Source organism: Dermacentor silvarum, chromosome 7 (genome assembly GCF_013339745.2).
Source record: "Dermacentor silvarum isolate Dsil-2018 chromosome 7, BIME_Dsil_1.4, whole genome shotgun sequence".
Classification (NCBI taxonomy): domain Eukaryota; kingdom Metazoa; phylum Arthropoda; class Arachnida; order Ixodida; family Ixodidae; genus Dermacentor; species Dermacentor silvarum.
The window spans coordinates 31,151,095-31,170,154 of record NC_051160.1 but is presented as its reverse complement, the minus strand read 5'-3'; the positions used below and the strand labels follow the sequence as shown (position 1 = coordinate 31,170,154).

General features: G+C 47.2%; 1 protein-coding gene across 1 annotated transcript; it reads left to right on the top strand.

The window, feature by feature from the left end:
* Nucleotides 1–2,593: 2,593 nt before the first annotated feature.
* Nucleotides 2,594–17,131, top strand: LOC119457873 (nesprin-2-like). The gene is made up of 7 exons (XM_037719633.2): nt 2,594–2,684; nt 2,807–3,007; nt 3,455–3,547; nt 4,389–4,598; nt 5,285–5,512; nt 5,863–5,921; nt 14,954–17,131. The coding sequence occupies exons 2-7, from the start codon at nt 2,879–2,881 to the stop codon at nt 15,201–15,203; spliced, it is 969 nt and encodes a 322-aa protein (XP_037575561.1). The 5' UTR covers nt 2,594–2,684; nt 2,807–2,878; the 3' UTR covers nt 15,204–17,131.
* The last annotated feature ends 1,929 nt before the right edge of the window (nt 17,132–19,060 follow it).

Below are 19,060 nucleotides of genomic sequence, written 5' to 3'. Positions count from 1 at the left end.
TATTTGTTTAAAATGAAACAGTCATGGCCTATAGTGCTTCTATACTTTATTTTGTTAGCCTTTCTTTTTTCATAGGTGCAAGTGTTCAATCCTCATCAATGTGACTTGTTTTCAGGACCAGGAGCTAGCCCAACAAGACATCGAACAAACTCAACGGTTAACTGGTGAGTGGATCTGCCAGCTTTTAATGTCACTTTTTAGACACTTGCTTCTAGAAAAGCCTCCATTGCCATTGCTTAAACTTCTCTACATCTAGTTTCCAGTCACTTGCATCCTGCCTGGAAAAACCAGGCAGATGAAAGAACATCAAGTGTGACAATTGTTTTGTAAAAAAGTGCTGATAAAATGTTTGTCCTGCCATAACTGTAGCCACAGTGCTCTGCCCTCAGCCTAATGCAATGTTTCTCAAACTAGTCTCACATACCCAAGAGTTCAATGGAAACTCATCGAGATTTTGAACAGGGGACCCGTCTGGGCCCCGAAATGTCAGTGGGTAATTTGTCATGTTTTCATGTTATAGCCCCAGGAAACCCGTAGCACGGCCTCTTAATAGAGGTTTCGGCTGCGGTAGCTGCATTAAAGGAAAGCACCTGCCTCCCAGCCTTTGGGCTCAAAGGCCTTAAGGAGGCTTACGGGCTATTTCCATATTCCCGCATTTTAGCATCATGATCACCTGTCATTCGTACTGTACCTATAGACAACTCCACATATCACTGCCATAATTTTATACTATATATCGTTTTACGCTTCTACGATAGCGATTTATATTAGGCCACTTTACAGCCATGCTACATCATATTATCGCAACTAATCTATCAGCGCTTAACACAATATTATCAGTCATGGCGCTCTTTGGCCATACCTGGCCCTTGCGTCACAAAAAACCACATATCATCATCATCATCATCATCTCGAAATGTCAGGTTTTATTCCTTTTATTTTTTCATTTTGATGAGTGTTTATTCTGCCATATCACCAAACTGTAATCTGCAGACCTCCCAGGGATCGTCAGGAGAGCTTTAGCGTGCCCTTTGGGACCACTGTAGGGACATGCCATTAAAGGCCAAGTGCAACATAATATTGGGCTACATAAAATGCCTCCATTGAAAGCCACCTATACTGCATTAAAAGCCAATAACACGATAATGGCAACAGTTTGGTGAAAGTAGCCACCGGCAAAAATGTAAAATGGACGGTGAGTGGCAGTATTTGCTGTGCCATTGTTAACCGGACTTATTTCTCAAACCGCACTGAATCGTAGTGCAAGAACATGAACAAAACACAGATGTGCTCATGCTATGTGTGGGCTGCGACACGAGTCACGGACGAATAGGCACCGCGTTTGAGGAGTGAAATCGAAACAACCTGACTAATTAGTGACATTAAGACCCCAGGGTCCAATTTCTGGAGAATCGCGTGCAGCTGATCGGGTTTTGCGTAAACCCACAATTTACAAAAACAAAAAAAAGGCCTGAAAAGTGCATTAACTGATAACTAGTGCCATTTATTGCTTTACTAACAGGACTGCTTTTGTCCTGTAGGTACCATTTCCCCATCGATCATTCCTCCTGTTGCTGGCGAGCCAAGTGAATCTGAGCCAGAGAAGCTTCCCATTGCTGGAGCCGCCTCGCAGAACCTCGTGAGTAACCATCAACAGTTTCAGTAAGAAACAAGTGCATCGTGCAGAAAGAGAGCGGTTTGAGCTGTTTGAATATCATTGTGTCTGGCCCCTGTTTTGCATATTGTACTTCGAGGCATTCCTGAAAACTTAGACGGTTGTTGAGAAGCATTTGCAAACACTGAATCCTGCATTGGCTGTTGAAATATTTCTTGCTGATTATGACCACCATTCTTTTTCGGATAAGCTTGAAATCAAGTGGATAATTTGTCATCAGCAGCAGCCTAATTGAGTCCACTGAAACTGATTTAGTATAATGATATCCTATTCAACTTATTTAACTAGCCATGTAGTGACAAATAAATCAAGCCCTTAATACTACTCTCGTTATCTCAATAAAGTAGCACGCATCCAGGATCTCTGCCAGGGGGGGGTTGAACTTTTGTGGTGGGCGGGGCGGAGCAAGCACCTTGCATAATATGCAATTTCTTTGCTTTAAACAGAGGAATCCAACAGCAAATAAAATGCCTAATAATTATAATAAGGACACCAAGGATGATTCCGATGTTCATTTCTTCAGCGTTTTACTCTAAGTACTAAGTAATTTAAGGGTGAATGAATAAATACAACGCAGTGATAGAGTGTTTTTGTTAATCAGGAAAATTTGACTGCAAGCCACCTCCTGAATTGTAATGACGATGCGAACAGAGCACTGAAGGTACACGTTGGACTGGTGGGGCTGGACACGTGGGGGGGGGGGGGGTTACAACACCCGAAACCCCCCCCCGTTGGTGCGCCGCAGTCTCAATATATCAGAGAAAGCTTCCAGAGCTAAAGGCTTTCTGGAAAGTTTGGAAACTGCCTTGAAATTGATTCAGCCTTTTGCACAGTCCTGTAGTTGTAAAACATCTAAGTAGCTAAATGTGCTGTGTCATACAATGTAAAGCTCTTAACTGGGGCGCTTTCTTTTTGCAGCATCAAGTTGTAAACGTGCTTGTCAGCAACATCAGCAACGTTCAGCGTCTCAGGCGTATGCGAAGCTCGTCCGAGAGCAGTGAAGCTGACGGTACGTATTCCAAAAATTTTTTTTAGCTTGAGCATCTTATTTTTAACAGTAGTACAGACCGATTTAACTTTCATCTCTCTTTTTTCCCCATACACTGCTTCTTCTTTTTTTCAAAAATTTAGATGAGTTGACTGACTTGCTGGAAACTGTGGCTCCCGAGAAAGCCCTTGAACAAGAACAAGAAGAACAGCCCGATGTTTCAAGCGTGGAAGAGGCAGCTGTCACGTCTGGAGCAATGGCTGGCAACAGTGCCCGACCGGTTTGGACCGGACAAGATCCCAGAAGACCTCGAAGAACTGACTGCACTTGTTAACTCTCACAGTGTAAGCATTGCTTTTATCTATTTTGATTTATTTCTTTTTCATTTAATTAATTGATCCTTGTTGTGTGGCGTCCATTTCACAAGGGCTTTGTTCTTGTGCCTTTGAAAGTTGCTGATCACAGCTCTTTGATCTACCTATAAAAAAACAATATAGTGCACTCCCCTCCTCTCTCTCCTATAAAGGCAAGAGATAATACAGGTAATGTAGGGGTAACGGGGAGGGATATTGTTGGTGTCTGCACCAAAGTTCAAATAGCAGCCATGAAATTTCAGGTCAGGAAAAAAAAACAGAAACTGCACATTTTATACAATTCTTAATGGCTTGCATCAACTTTCACTGGTCGCACTGGCAGTCGCTTCAAGTTTTATAGTTCCCGTGATCCTTTATTCATCTCTGCAGCCTTTCAAACACTGGCACTGATGCCTTCGTTTCATTTCGTCCTTCTAGGACTTCCTTGACCAGAGCCGCAGGTACAAGCTCCTCCTGGATTGGCTTCAAGCGCAGAGGATCAGAGATTCTCATCTACAGAAGAGGCTCAAGGTATGACTCACTTCTGGAGCTGTGTCATGTAGCTAAACCTCATTATAAATGAAGTTGCCTCCGACGTGAAAGTACTTTTGTTACATGCTGATATCGGCGAGGAACTTCGTTACATGCAGTCATTCATTATATACATGTTTGCTGTATTGACCTTTGACTGTACGTTAGTGTACTAGCTTGCCTTTTCATAGCACGGAGCTGCTTGCTTGGCTGACTAACAACTGCAGTGTTTGCCTTGTACATCTACTGTGGGAATTGTTATGACTTTACTGTGATTACCACAACTTGCTCACAGCTCATTGTTGAAACATAGATGTGCACCTTTTAGCCCAGTAGATGCCCAAAGTTGCTGGAACTTACCTTACAGAATAAAACGTAACTTCAATTTTTAAAGAAGTCTAAAATTCATTCCTAAATTAAGGTCCACTTGTTTGCCGTCCTGTTACTTGCATATTTTCTGTGACTAATTTTATGGGCAAGGATGGATCACCTAATAGTAGGCTTACTGTGTTTGTAGCACACTTGCTAATTTGGTCATTTCAGAGCACTCCACCAGCGTGCCAAGCAGGAAAGTAACAAAGGGTGATTAAGCAACTAATAGCATCAATGGCACATTGTGAGAATAAGTGGGTTGTCATAGTGATAAGGAAAAAGCCTGATCATCATTACAAGACCATGCTTATCGTCGCACCTCAGCTTGAATGTTCTCTTTCAAGACCTCCAGAGCACTCTGAAACAACCAATCAAAGAGGAGGCCACAGGCACATCGTACAGCAACACTTTGCTTGTCTGTCAGCTCCGGCTTCGCTGATGTCGCACAGTGTCGTACTTGGTTTTGCAGGCCGCCACTGTACAGTGGGACACGGTATGCCAGAATGCATGGAACTACCAGGAGCGTCTGCGCTGGGCATTGCTGCGCTGTCCGCACTACAGCAGCGCCCTTCAGCAGCTGGCTCTGTGGATGATCGCCACCAGGAAATGGCTCAAGGGTCGGGACAAGGACGCCAACCTGCCACCACGGCTCCTGGTTGCCCGCTACCGCCAGATCCTGGTTAGTGATCGTGCCATCCCTTAACCTCTTACAGCTGACGGCGTTAGCAAAGGTCAAAAGTGTTACGGAGATTGAGGTCAAGCTCAGTTGATGTAATCGGGCGATTAAGGGTTCGTTGGAACATCCTTTAATCAACCAAAAGCACCTATTAACAAAGGAATAGAGCGGACATTGTAAAATGTGCCCTTGGAGTGTCTTTGACAATGGTCCCCAACCTCCTTATTGTATACCAGTGCTTTCACTTAATTCTGTAGCGTTCTGTCAAACCCTGCGCTGTCAGTGTGGATGGCTTGCCACTGCTGAGATACAACACAGCTGAGGACGAGCTTCTCTCATATGGAGGCAATAAATACAAATTTCAAAAGGCCGTGTTGCTTTTGACACTCAACGGTGGCCAGTTCCTTTAAGCTACTTTTACATGGCTAGCAGGTGATACAGCTTCAATTCACGTTCAAACTTGTTCATACGCAACAGTTACAGCTCATGGCATTGTGGTTCATGGTGACCTTTCCTCAGCTTCACATTTTGCTTTTCAAAACTGCCTATTGATTTTCATCTAAGAAGGCACCCAAAGCCATCCCATTACTCTAGTATGTGGTCGAATCTCCAGCTGAACCAACTTTTGGGCATGTTATCAGTTTGTAGCCGACGGACTTTCAATCAAACCCTTTTCTGTGGTTTTTCAGGTGCTGCAAGACCAGTTGCACCGGTTCCTGCCGCGGCTAACGGCACTGAACACCATCCAAGAGTCCATGCCCACGTGCGAGGGTGACTCCGATGCCAGACAGTCCCGCGAGCAAAAGAAGACCAAGGAGGCGAGCGACGTGCTTGCCCTTTTGCAGTCCCTGTTGGCACTGTGTGCAATCCGAGCCGGTGCCCTTCGCAAGGACCTGCTCCAGTCCGACCTAATACCGGTGAGGAACCACTGTACCCGTCCTCTTGACTCTTCTGGCCGGTCACCCCATCACGTCACCCCATCACGTTGGCTTAGTGGCAATGGTGTTTGGCTGATTAGCACAAGGTTGCTGGTTGCACAAACCAGCAACCTTGCACGAACTGGTTGCACGAACCACAAGAGTTCTTCAAGTCAATGTTGAAATGTGGTCAAGTGTTAAATTGTGTGTGCTGTTTGTGCTTCTCTGTGGAGTTGCTCATTGCAGATAGAATTTAAGTCAAAGGGAAGGGTAGGCATACTGAAAGCTTCAGTTAAACGATTGTGACAAAAACCATACGGTTTACTAAAAAAATTTTCTTTCTTTTCCAGCATGATCCAAGCCTTGAAGAAGAGATAATTCCATTCACAATGGAAGCCCAGCAGTCAGGGTAAGCAGCATGTCAAGATTTCCTAGCGCGAATGTTTTTTGATTAAGATAATATGAGTTTCGCGAGATACTTGTGGGGCCCTGGCTCGCCAGCTCTAGAAATGAGAAATTCACTAGCAGAAACCCATTAAAGAATCTTACCTTTCGTCGTTGCTTGGAAACAACGTAAGCCATATTGTGGTTTCATTAATTCTCAGCCATTAGAGAGTTTTAGAATAAGGCCCAAAGAAATAGCGTCGAAGCTACTGCACATGCGCGAGACGCAAACTGCGTGTGGGTTTTGCGTCGAGCACGCTATTTCACTGATTTAGCGGGAGCCCCCAAAAGCTGCCCCAAAAGCTTTGCGTCAACAAACATGGCGGCACCCATCGAAGGGACGGCTCTAACCAAGCACCACACTGGGTTCGATTCATGGTAACACTTGAAGTTCTTAAGTTAGGAGAAGTGACAGCAGTTATCGCTTTCTCTCATCTAACATGTGCAATGAAGATTGATTCATTAGACGCCGCTGATTCCGAATTCAGTTGTTGATTTCATGGCTCGTAGGCCTAACGTGGATTGGCTTGGCTGGTGAAGACACGGAAAGTTGGTTGATCAAAATTAGGCACAACAAATTGCTTGCTGCTAATAGAATAACTTTACAAAAATACGAAATCAAAATTACTCTTCTTATCATAAAATAGTATAGTTTATTTTAATGTTTATAATAGTTTTTTTTTTGACACCGTAGTGGCGCTGCAAGCGCAAGACGCTATTCGCTAACACAAAGCCCTCTTCTAAAACTCTTCACTCCTGCATGCCCTAATGCTAACACCCGCAAAGCTCTTTGGGGCCCCAAACTTTTGGGGCGCCTATTCCAAAGCTCTTATTAAGAGTGCAGCAGCAAGTACACGTCTGCCTAACTCGAGTATAATTTGTATAGATGCGCGGCTTAGGAGTTAACACACTGTTCGGCTGCTGAGCACGAGTTGGCGTGTTCAATTCCCAGTCGTGTTTGGATGGGGGCTATATGCATTTGCATGCTGGTGCAGATTTAGAGTTAAACAGATGTTAAAATAGGAATATTAAGTTAAGCTCTATAAATGACCATTCTGCAATAGAAAGAAACGTTGGCTCATTTCCATGAAGTCACGGCAGGGGCGAACTTCTTTCAATATCGGCATCACTTGTGAACTATGTTTTGCAGTGTGAATACACAAAAGGGCAAATGCGATGCATTTTTGCGGGCAGATCTCGTAATGAATTCATAGCTAGTAACTGAGTATAATGCGGTTCGGCAGGGCGATTTTCGCCGTCAAGCGCAGCTTCGTAGCAATGTGCCCTGCGTTGCCGTGAAGCTTCACCCAAAGCCAAAGTTTGCACATTACTCACATCTACACTGTCCGTTTATATGTTTCGTGGCGTTTTAATGCATGCTATGCACAAGAAAATACAGTAAATAGTACTGTGTGTGTGCCTGAGACACTCATACTTACGAACTCGACATGCAGGTTAATGCTTTTAAAATGTAAATGGCATTGGTAAAAATATATCTCTTGTGCTGCATTTAGTATATCATGCTTCTACAGTACGAAAAAAGCCACTCTTACCACTAGAGGTTTATTTGTAAGTCAGAAAAGATGCAGAAACAACTGACAGGTAGCTTTGAAGTTCCCACACCCAGTGATTGTGATGTCATGGATTTTGACTATGTGTCTTCTCAGGCCTATTGAAGTATCAGTAAAGATGGACTGCATTGTATCCTAAAGTAGCCTAAGACCAAACTTAGCAAGTTTTGTGAACCTTACTGCCACAGCGACCCAAATATGAAAAAAAAAAAAAAAAAGGTAGGGGGGAATGAAATTTGTGACATCACATGGTACCAACTTCGGGACTTCTGGCTCAAAATCTGAAATCCTAAGTTTGGCCTTCACTTTCTCTTTTAGTTACGAACCTCTTACTTAAAATTAACGAAATTGAGTTTCTAAAGACCACTTTTGCTACCTAAGCATATTTAGTGTTTGTCTTTAGTGTCACAGGAGTACACTGCTGACCTTTCCAGACAGCACCGTGTTTTCACTGTCAAGTGCAAAAATTCTGCGACTTAGGAGATAACACACTGTTCAGCTGCTGAGCACGAGTTCGCGTGTTCAATGCCCAGTCGTGTTTAGACGGGGGCTGCATGCATTTGCATGCTGGTGCAGATTTAGAGTTAAACAGATGTTAAAATAGGAATATTAAGTTAAGCTCTATAAATGACGATTCTGCAATAGAAAGAAACGTTACTCTTTCTGTGAGAGGAGGCTCCCTAAGCCAGAAAAGTCGCAAAAGCAAAGAGCAGTGACGATGCCACTTTGAAGCTCCCGCATCAGGTCCCTCCGACATCACACGTAGTGAAAGTATCTGCTTGAGCGTGGCTTACGAGATCGGACAGCGCGCACTGCCCCATCTTGGAGGCCATAGCTCAAGTCAGGTTACAATTGTTTACCAATAAATAAGGATTAAGTCCTACAGGGACCAAAAAACGTCATAGTCAAGTTTCGAGAACTTTTGCAGCCACTAAAGCCGCCCAAATACGAGGAAGTACTTTGAAATCTGTGACGTTACGTATCAGTGTTGCAGTTGGGCGCCTAAGTTTTAAAAATGTGGTAGTTTGTACCTTTTTCTGCCAAATGAGTGAAACTGGACCTGTGGAAGAACATTTTACCAATGTAACATGATGTTGCTCTTCAACACGCAACAAAATAACAGTACACTCGAACCTCGTTATAACGAAGTTGAAGGGGGAGCCGAGATTACTTTGTTATATTTGTTACTTCTTTATATCTATTATTGTTCAATTTGATGGTCTTTCGCGTCCACTTGGCTCGTCGCGGTCGAGCAGCACGTGGCACAGAACACACTGCTCCACTGAGCGATCAACGAGGCAAGCGGACTTCGCCGCGTCAGCTTGGCTCGGCCGGCTCGTGGCTTCCGAGATTGCACGGATGCCATTGCAATCTTGGAGGCCACGCCTAGCAGGCTTCCAGCACGCGCGGCGAGCCGCAGGGAAAGCGAGAAGTGAATGGACGTATTGGGCGTGACCGCCTGAGGTCAGGCCACTGTGGGCTAGGCCCAGCTGTGGATGCCTGCGCGGCGTGCCGTAGAGAGAGAGAGAAGTGAATGCACATATCTTTCACACCGCCGCGTAGCTGGGCAGCATGGTGCGACTCGCACAGGCTTGCGCGTGATCCCCGAGATTGCGCCGGGGAGATCTCGGTGGCCACGCCCAACTGCGCCTGCTTGCACGGCGCCATAGAAGTGGACGCACCAATCTTTCGCACCGCCTCGCAGCGTGGCGCGGCTCGCGCAGCCAGGCTAAGTATATTCTAGGCACTGTAGCCAGGCACGCGCAAGAGAGAGAGAGAGGTCAATGGAGAGGTGCAATAGTGAGCTGCTGCTTGTGCGCAGCTACGCGTGGCGGTGACAAAGACCAGTGTTGCCCGACGCAGGAGTTTTGAAGTGCCGCGGCAAACGAGTGCCGAACCCTGCGGAAAGCGATGTACTCGGCGTGCAACTGGTCGGGTATTTTTAACAGCGAAGCTGTTTAAGCCAGCCGTAATTCGTGGTTCGTATCGAGAAACTATGAAGAAATAAACATTCTTGCCGAGGTGGGATTCGAACCAGCGTACCTACGGTCCGAAGGCGAGCGTCGTAACCACTAGGTTATACAGCCAGGCTTGCAGAGCATGCATTTATGCGAACCATATGATTGCGTTCGAGCGTCGTCGTCCACAGGTGGCGCGTTCGCACGCTCGTGCTCTGCGAGGTGAAGAGGTTTTGCGCGCTATGAGAGCGAGTGAGAGACGCACTCACGGAGCGGGTCTCCTGGAACGCGGTGTCTCGGTGTTGCAAGCTGTGCTATGCAACGCGCAGTGACAGGCCGTAAGTCCGAGACGCGCGAAAAGAAATTATCATCATCATGAGTAATAACGTGAAAAGTTTGCGCGCACTTCTGGAAAATGCTGGGCTAGGATCGCCCAGCTTTGCTGTTTCAAGCATTGCACGGCCGAGTGCAAGGTTATGCGTTTTTTTGGTTTTGGAGACGAATCTAGTTTCTTATATCCATTGGCAGGACAATTTGACTTCGTTAAAACGAGGTTTTAATACATGGATCTCTGTGGGGATTTCAAGGGGAATTTCATTTACTTCGTTATATCCTGTTTCGTTATAATGAGGTTCGAGTGGAGTTAGTTTAACTTAATCTGGAGCCCTCCATCTAGGTGTCACTTTGAAGCATTCAGCCCAACCACTCAATCCATCAATTCATCGATCAGCCAAAAGACACTGATGCATGGTCACGCCAAGTTGGAGCCGCGTTCACAACTTCTGTAGCTCGGCCTAAAAATGAACTGGACTGAGTAAATTAAGTGTCACAGTAGCGTAGCACTGGAGTGGAAGCCTCGCGAAATTACTTCAGCATATGACGTGCCCGTGGTGGCCTTGTCTGGAATGCTGGCGTGGCGCGTGCAAGCCTAGAGGACTGCAGGGTGGGTGCCAAACTGCAAACGTTGCGTCTTAAATAAAATCAAATTAAAGGAAAGAAGTTGCTCGGAATAACACTAGCAGCAGGCTCACATCGATCAGCGTGCACACACATGCCTGCGTCGTTTAGTTTTCGCGCATTTCGCCATGCGTCAACAAAAAAGAAAAAAGTCTGTATATCATGTCCGCATTGCATACCTTTTACGACCATAGCACATCTCACACCTCTTTTGTCATAATAGTTTTAATACATGTCTTTAGGCCTCTATACAGCCGTGTTACGTCTTCCCTTCGATACTCACAATTCATGCACCATTGACAGCTAACTACCATTGCCTTGGCACTCTTTGGCCACACCTGGCCTTTGCGCCAATAACATCCAACGATCATCATCATCAAGGATTGCGCAGCCCGCCCCAAGTTGTGATTGCAGTATGATTCGCGCGCTGTTGAAGGTATTAGTATGATTCGGTAATTAAAATACCTGCACCAATTACTAAACCAGATTAGACAAGAGAAAGGCGTCTGCACCGAAGCGACACCACTGTGAAGTTCCCGCACCAGCATGCTGTGACGTTTTGGATGTGGACAGCGTCTACCCCGCCCCCCCCCCCCCCCGCCGCTACGTGGACGTCGTGCCTATATAGAGAAGGTCGTGGTTTTGGCCCATAGGACCACACAATTTAATTATTTTTTTTTACTGTGTCTGCTTGGGCCTAGCTATTTCTTATCAGCGAAAATAGACTATGTTTGCTAAAAGAGCCAAGGACTGAACTTCGTAAGTTCTGCGCCAAAACGGCCTTAATACGAGAAAATGCTTTCAAAATTCATGACCTCACTCTGACGCACTGACCCTGAGGTTTCAGCACGCAGTTTAAGAAGTGAAGCTTCAGCCTTTATTTCCTCTTCTAGTAACAAACCTGCTGCTGCGAAATAAATATGCTGCCATGGTTAAACTGATGCGGCGTTTCTCGTTAGTGTCCCTTTAAACAGAACCAGGCAGTCGAAAAGTACTCTGTCGAGGCTCTTAATAGTCAGGGTAAAATCTAGTCAATTAATGATTCGATCAATTACAAACGCTCCTGTGAAACGAGGCTTGACGTTATTCACGTAGTAGACTACTACGTGAATAACGTCGCTAAAGCCAACGTTCCGGGCTTCATAACGAGTAGATAAGAATTCACCTTGACGACAGGACATACAAGGACAAGCGCTAATTTATAATTTACAACGCTGGTCCGCGTGTCTGACCTGTCGTCCCCGTCTTAGATAAGGGGACGCAAAAGGCTCGCGTTCCGCCTAATGGCGTACTCGCATGGTATTTTCAACTCTTCATTTGTTTTCTATAGGTCCTAAAACCTCTAAACCCCAGAAAAGAAAAAAAATACTGGCAGTCTCAGAGTGCCCTAGATCATTTGATATCATAAATTTTGTACATCCACTCTGGTTTCACCGGAAAGTATGCTGTCTCGTGACGTCATGACGCAGAAAATGGTCACGTGGGAGCAGGACGTGGCGACATTTTGACACTCGGCGCGGTTCACTCGGTCGTCTGCTATGCTGCTGCATCGGCCCTCACAACAAAATGAATACTATGTGGTATACCACTAAATACCACTAAACCAGAGTGGCTGTAGAAAATTTATATTAAATTATCTATAGGCACTCTGAGATTGCCAGCATTCTTTTTACAGCGAAGCTGTTAAGGGCTCAGTCTCCGATGGTCGTGTCCGCGTGTAGAAAAAAAAAAACTCATTGGCAGTATGCTGTATGTGCGAGTGAAAGCGCGCGAGGGACGCGCGCTTTCACGGGTAGCGAACGCACGGCGGAGAGCAAACGCGACTTCTTCCGTCGCGCGAAAGGCCGTGGGAGGACGGGAGGGAGGGGAGGCGACGTTTAGCTGCGGCACCAAATGCGTATCTTGCGACCGGGCGCAAGAGGAACTGGCGACGCAATCAACCACGCGAAAGGAGGAAAGCCAGAAGGCAGCGCGGGAAGGAGGGAGTGCGGCTTTTGCTCTGCGTACTTGTACTTTGCCCGCACCGTATCTTGAAAGCGATCTGCAACACGGCTCCTACCTTTGTATGCGCTGTGCTTTCGCCGCTCAGTTTCCGTTGAAGTGATAGACCGCATGAACCTTCGCTCGCTGCTGCTGGTTTTGCCAGCGGTTGTGTGCGGTCATCGAGTGTGATAGGTACCAAAATTGGCATAGTATGACAAGAGTGTATGACGAACATAAATTTTGTTTCGCACTTTTAATATTTCAGTCTGAGAAGATTTAACATAAAAGGCAGGCGCTGCCGGTGTTTTGTTTCATGACATTTGTTTATGGGCTGCCATTCTCAAAATGCTGAGAAGCTGTATAAACTTGGACATGGAGCAGCACCAGCAACGCGCAGAACTGTTGTCGACGGCGGCGGCGTTTTGCCCGTGTTCGCACCGAACGCGCGCGGCGTTCGTGACGTGTTTATGAAGAACGTGCCAACCTTTGCCGTACACCCTATGGCGGTGTGCCGTAGCGAGCATAAGGCCATGGTCCCTGTGGTTACTAAATAAATGAAAACCACCGGATCATATATATTTCTCATTCTTTAATAGTTCAAATAACCAATTACACCATCACATCTTAATAGTCATAATTGGAAATACATAATTATATAGTACAGCTTCGCTGGTCTTCCATCTCCACCCCAGTGAAAGGGCTGACAGTCTTTTTTTTTTTTTTTGGGGGGGGGGGGGGGGGGGGCTTTAGAGGTCTAGGACCTTCAATTGACGTAAAGGAGCGAAGCAATTAAGTCCATGCAATTTCTGTGTTCTTGGGTACGGAAGTCGCCTGCGTCTCCAAATCAAACTCTCAAGCCCTGCTTATAGTTTCAAACTTCCCCTTGCAGGAACCTTAATTGGCTCCAGCGACTTATCCCTCGTTCCGACTACTATGGTGCGACTAACATCGCGCGCACATGCCACAATTCACACACGTTTGAAAGACCGGGTGGAGTCGCACAAACAGCTAGCTATTCGCTGCAGGGCGGGAAAAAGGTGGGGAAGAGCTGTTATACGTCGAATAACGCTACGCGCCCGGACGCACACGCGCGTCATTGTGTCGTCTCGTTTCCGCGCATTTTGGCGGGTGCATCGAAACGAAGAGAGAGAAAAGAGAAAACAACGATTGAACGGGGAGAAAATTGCGCGAGAACGGAAACACCGGGAGACCGACGCGCGCGCGCGGCCCTCCCGTGGTGCTCCGTACAGAGTACGGTCGCTGGTGCGTGTCTGTCGACGGCGCTTCCTTTGTGCCGCGCCCGCGGGGAATGCGGATATGCGACGATGATTGCCCGAGCGCGCGCCGCTTTGCCGTACAGTAGCGGTGACAGACGAGATCGCAACGCGACGAAAAAGAGAGAAGAGCTAGGGCTCTGTGCCTTCGGTTATGTTGGACCCGCCCCAGTTCCCGTCTTCCGTGAAAAGTTTACGAATTTGGACTCGTTCTACGATTTTACGAATGTTGCGTCACGTTTGACGGAATATAAATGCTGTTCTCGTCAAAATTTTGTCTCGTCGGGTTTTTCGGTATTCCGTAACAAATTTACATCAGGTACATATAGCCAGCAAGTTCCCAACAGTACCCAACAACCGTTTCCGACAAATTTTCTACATGCTCCATCAGATTCCAACAATCGAAGCAGCCATATTTCGCCGTGTCTGAAAATGATTTACGGTGTCTGATACGACGTGCGACGAGCCTGGGAGATGGCGGCCTCGAGCTGCTGGAGTCCATTTTGACGTTGTTGAAAATATGATGCCAGGAAAATATGATGCCAGCGGTATACTGCCACCGACGTCGTCGGTATTCCTGTATTCCGTAAACGTATTACAGTTTACGGAATACCGGGTTGCCGCAGACAGACAGATTTAGCGTGTCCCGTATTCCGCTAAACGCAGGCAGATCGGGTGGAATAGCGGGTGAGCGGGGGCGCAGCGTGAGCAACCTAGGGAGCCTACTTGCAAGCGCTGTAGCGCTTGCATGTACGCTCCCTAGAGTAACCTGCTTGGTACAGCCACCTGGTGGTGCAGAGCTCAACCAGACAAACACACCCATCACGTTTGCGCGCTTTCGCCCATCCAGCAAAACGCCTGGTCCACTCGCCTTTAGCGGAATACCGGGCGTGCTAAAACTGTATTATTGCTGTGACCAAACGGAGTAGCCAACCGTAAAATCGGTTAACCTCTCTCGGCCTTTCATCTCTCTCTTTTGCTGACCAACCACATTCTGCTTTGCTGCTGCAGTTAAAACAACGTAATAGTTCACATGCAGTTGTTGTTGTTTTTTTTTTTTTTTAACTTTTGAAGAGAACGCCAATTTAACAAAAAAGATGTCTAACGCGTTGTGGTTGGACAAAACGTCACGAGATGTCGCTACAAGCGTTTTCCCGTAAACTGTAATACGGTTACGGAATGGCTGAAAGTCTATTATTCAATCTTTAGCAAAGTGCATTGCATGACGCGTACCTCTCTTACTTCTCACCGCAGCGCGGCGGCCGAGCCGCTGTTCCTGGCCGAGCTGGACGACGACCACGGGTCGGCGCGCCCCTGGTCGTCGCTGTTCTGGGGCCGCGTGGCGCGCACCGCACTGCCCATCCAGCTGCTCCTTCTTGTACTGCTGGGCGCGGCCAGCCTGCTGCCCATGTCCGAGCAGGACTTTAGCTGCGTGCTCACCAACAACTTCGCCCGCTCGCTGGACCCCATGCTGCGGTACCCACAGGGACCGCCGCCCGTCTGAGTCGCCAGATCGTGTCATCCGTGTGACGCGCGTCCACCATCTTGTCCGCGCGGCGGACTAATTCATTGTGTCTATAGTGGATGTGTGCGGTGTGCTTAAGAGGGGAACAAAAGAAAAAGATGGAATACGTTGGCTCGAGTATTGAATTCGCGTCCTCTGAGTTGGGTGGTAAAGAAAAGCGTTAGTCAATAGTGCAGGTCATTTCGATTCCCTATGCTGCCCTGAGGGAGTTTTAGTGAAACGACCAACGGACAAGAACTTTAGCAACAATCGACGGTCAAAGACTTAGCGTGTTGCGCTACTAAGCACGAGATCGCGGGTTCGATTACATGCCGCGGCGACCGCATTCTGATGGAGGCGGAATTTTATCTCTACTATCTACAGGACGGTGTACTTGGCTTAACGGGCTGCTATCAGCAATTTTTTTCTTGGCCGGAAAAAGAATTGATGTTAGCAACCATGGTAGCGCTAAGTCGCATCGGGAAGCTGTTGTTAATTTTTGTTTTTGTAATTTGGTAAGCTCAAATTGTGTATATTAATTCTCTATTATAGAGCCGCCTCAACCGGCGTCAGCGCCGCCACATTCTTTTTTTTTTTTTTACCCTTTTGCACACCGCACACGCCGAGAATAACGCTTAACATTACTCGACCTTGTACGGTGCAATACGCTAGGGTGTTTTAGCGGACCGCTAATCCAGTGCTCGTTTTGGTTGCTGGTACGGTCGCCGAGTTTATACGCATGCGTGGACGCCTGGGAGCTGGGGTATATCGCGCGTTTTTCATGCCAGCTCCCAGCCCATGCAGATAGCCGTGAATGGATTTCCAGTTCGCAAAAGCTCCCTATATCGTCATTCGCCCGTTACATTTATGCCTTCTGATACGCTGTGATACGAGAGCAAAGGGGAGAAAAATCATTTATCGCCCTGGTGTGATGTGATAGCGCTGCGGTAGCTGGTGCCTTTTATAAGAGTAGCTATACATGTTTCATAGGCTTCTTTTTTATGGTTGCGTTTTCCCGGATGTCATCGATATACCTTAATTCTTTTTTATAGTAAAAGTGCTATTTGTGTCGTCCTCGTCACGTTATATAGTCATCTTTGTTGACGTGTATCCTAGAAGCTTTGGCAACTTTTTTTAAGCCTCTAACCACGGGCCCCGAGATCATCAGCACTCGCACGCGTAGCCCGATCTCGGAAGCCATGCTTAAATAGGTATGGCGCTTAAGACAGCTGTCGCAGCTACGAATGGTTTCTAAGCTCGCACGCTTCTTCTAACGACTCCGCTTTTTGGACATTTTCGCGCGACAAAACCCTATCGTGTCCCAGGGTAACGAATTATTACTTTTTTTTGTCAGTTTATATAACCTCTTTGTACAATAGCAACTTCGACTCACAAAAGCCAGGGGTGGACTTTCGTCATAATAATTCATTCTCTGCCAGCGATTAAAGTCCGCTGGTGTGTGTGTGTGTTCAGCAGATATATAGGATGTTGTACTTATAACTATGTACCCAAACTTTATCTGTATTTCATTTCGGTGACTGTCAATTGTGTAACTCGAGATATGCAGGTTATTGTGTGATGCACCTGTGTTGACAATCGCTGCGGTAAGAGCGGTGGTGTTTGATGAAAGAAGCGAAACTCGGAAATATATGTACGTGCTGTGTTGGTAGTTTGCTTGTTTCTCAAATCGAAATGGAACAGTGGTTGAGTGTGCTTTTACGACGCGAAAATTCACTATTATACTTTATTTTGCGTTTCGAAAGCTAGTATATTTACGTGTCGTTCGTTTGTTTTAGTACAACTATAGCGCTAAACGCTGGGTGCAGCTAAAGCGAAAAAGTGTCAAATGTGTTCCCTCCCCTTTCTGGTGCTTGTTGAGCGTCGTTGAAAGCCTGTACAGAGAGCAAATAAAGTGTCTCTGCCTTTTATATGTCGTGTTCTTTCGTGTATACGCGTATCAGTACAGATAGTGCCGCTTGTGCTCTTCGAGCATGGCTGAGCGCTGACGCGATTCTGGTCGGACCGTTGAAGAGATAAGCTGAAGGATCAACATCCTTACCATTCTTGTCCGATTTTTGTATTTATATTATAAATCATTGAGTGTACCCATAGACATTGTGCTCTTTGGCCAGAGATGCCTCTTGCGCCATTAAAACCCATCAATCATCATGAGCCGAGGGAACGCCGTCATTAATGCAAATTCACCACAACGTCGTGGTGAACGGCCGGGCGATTATTACCCTCCGGGCGCTTTGGTGAATGCAAGTGTGCAGGTGAGCAAGGTAAGTCGGGCAAAAAAAAAATTGGAGGACGCTTAAACATCGCCTTTAAGAGTGGAGCGCGATAGCATTCAAAGATCCCTGGCTGCTTGCCAAGCTTCCCGGCAACTGCAGCTTAATTTTATTGCGATAGCAATTATATGGACACTTGAACCGGATTTCTGCCGTCGTCGTCGCTGTCGCCGTGAGGTTCCCTATAGATAAAATCTTCGCCGCGCGCCGTATGCCCGAGAGGAAGCGTCCGGGGACGCGCGCTATCACGGAGAGCGAACGCACTCAATCTCCCACGCGCAAGCAAGGAAGCAGGAAGCCAGCGCCGGAGGGAGCAAGGGGGGGGGGGGGGGGGGGGGGGGGGTGGCGCACTTCTCTGCCAACAACCGCGCTCGTCGCTCGCTCGCACCGTCTCTTATCTCCACACGGCTCTGACATTTAAGCGCCGTGCATTCGCCGCTCAGTTTCCGTTGAAGCGATAGACCGCACGTACCTTCGCCCGCTGCGGCGTATGCTTGCTGCCAGCGTTTTGACAGTCGTTGTCTGCTGTCATTCAGTGTGATCTCTTCGTGTTTGTGCGCGCTCACACCACGCTTGTTCATTCAGTTCGTAATAGTCGGGCCACATTTTCCAACGCACGCTACCATGCAATGCTGCCCGGATCGGCAGTGCACAGCGCTACAGGTGTGTCCCTTCGCACGCGCTGCCCACGGGAAGCGCTTCTCATCAACACCACCGTTTCACACGCGCCTTCTCGTGGTCATCGAGTCTCTCTTCATGTCGGTCTACTTACGCCGCAGCACACCTGCTTACTTAATCAGCTCATGTTTACTACAATTCATATTGCTACCAAAGCCGCTCACCTTACTTCGTATATGACATTGCTGTGTTGCTATCGCATTCATTGCTTCGCCCTTAGGGCGAAACTGTGACATATTTTTTTTTTGTCCACTTCGCCTCCGCGCGCGGCTTCCGTAGGCTGCCGAGGAGGCGGGCGTCATCTGGATGGTGTTTTTGCAAGGAAGCCACAGCGACGCGCCGCTGTATGAATTGTAGAAATGCTGGAAAAGGGGGTTATGTGTTTGAGTTTCGGCGTAAGAGAATTGTTTTCTCGTAGATTCAAAATTACAGTCCGACGCAATCACGTCTGTAGGTTGTGGTTAAGTCGTACTGCACGATTTTTCTGACGGATTTTACTCGGAGAAATTCAATTTTATTCACTAACGCCTTGCGCATGCGCGGTCGGGGCGGTTCGGGACGATTATTTCTACTAACGACGCCGGCGCGCCCACGCCGACACCGACGCCGGATTTTCTGCGACACGGGGCCCTTATCGCTATCGTGTTAAAACGCGGCTTATCTTCTGCCTACCGTGCAAAAAAAAAAAAGACCAACTTCTGGCAATCTGCCCACCGTCAAAACAGCAGGCGACGTGAACTTGTGAATACAGCGAAGCAAGCAGACGACATCAGCCTCTGCATACCGAGTGCGTAGAAAGGTGTTTTCCAGAAACCGCAATGACGCGGCAATTCCAGCGTCAGCAAGCAATGCACAGAGTAGACAAGTCGCCGACTGCGTCCCATCTTT

Coding starts and splice junctions, on each gene's coding strand:
- LOC119457873 (XM_037719633.2), top strand. CDS start 2,879: ATGTTTCAAGCGTGGAAGAGGCAGCTGTCACGTCTGGAGCAATGGCTG. Junction 3,008..3,454: donor CACTTGTTAACTCTCACAGT/GTAAGCATTGCT, acceptor TCGTCCTTCTAG/GACTTCCTTGACCAGAGCCG. Junction 5,922..14,953: donor ATGGAAGCCCAGCAGTCAGG/GTAAGCAGCATG, acceptor TTCTCACCGCAG/CGCGGCGGCCGAGCCGCTGT.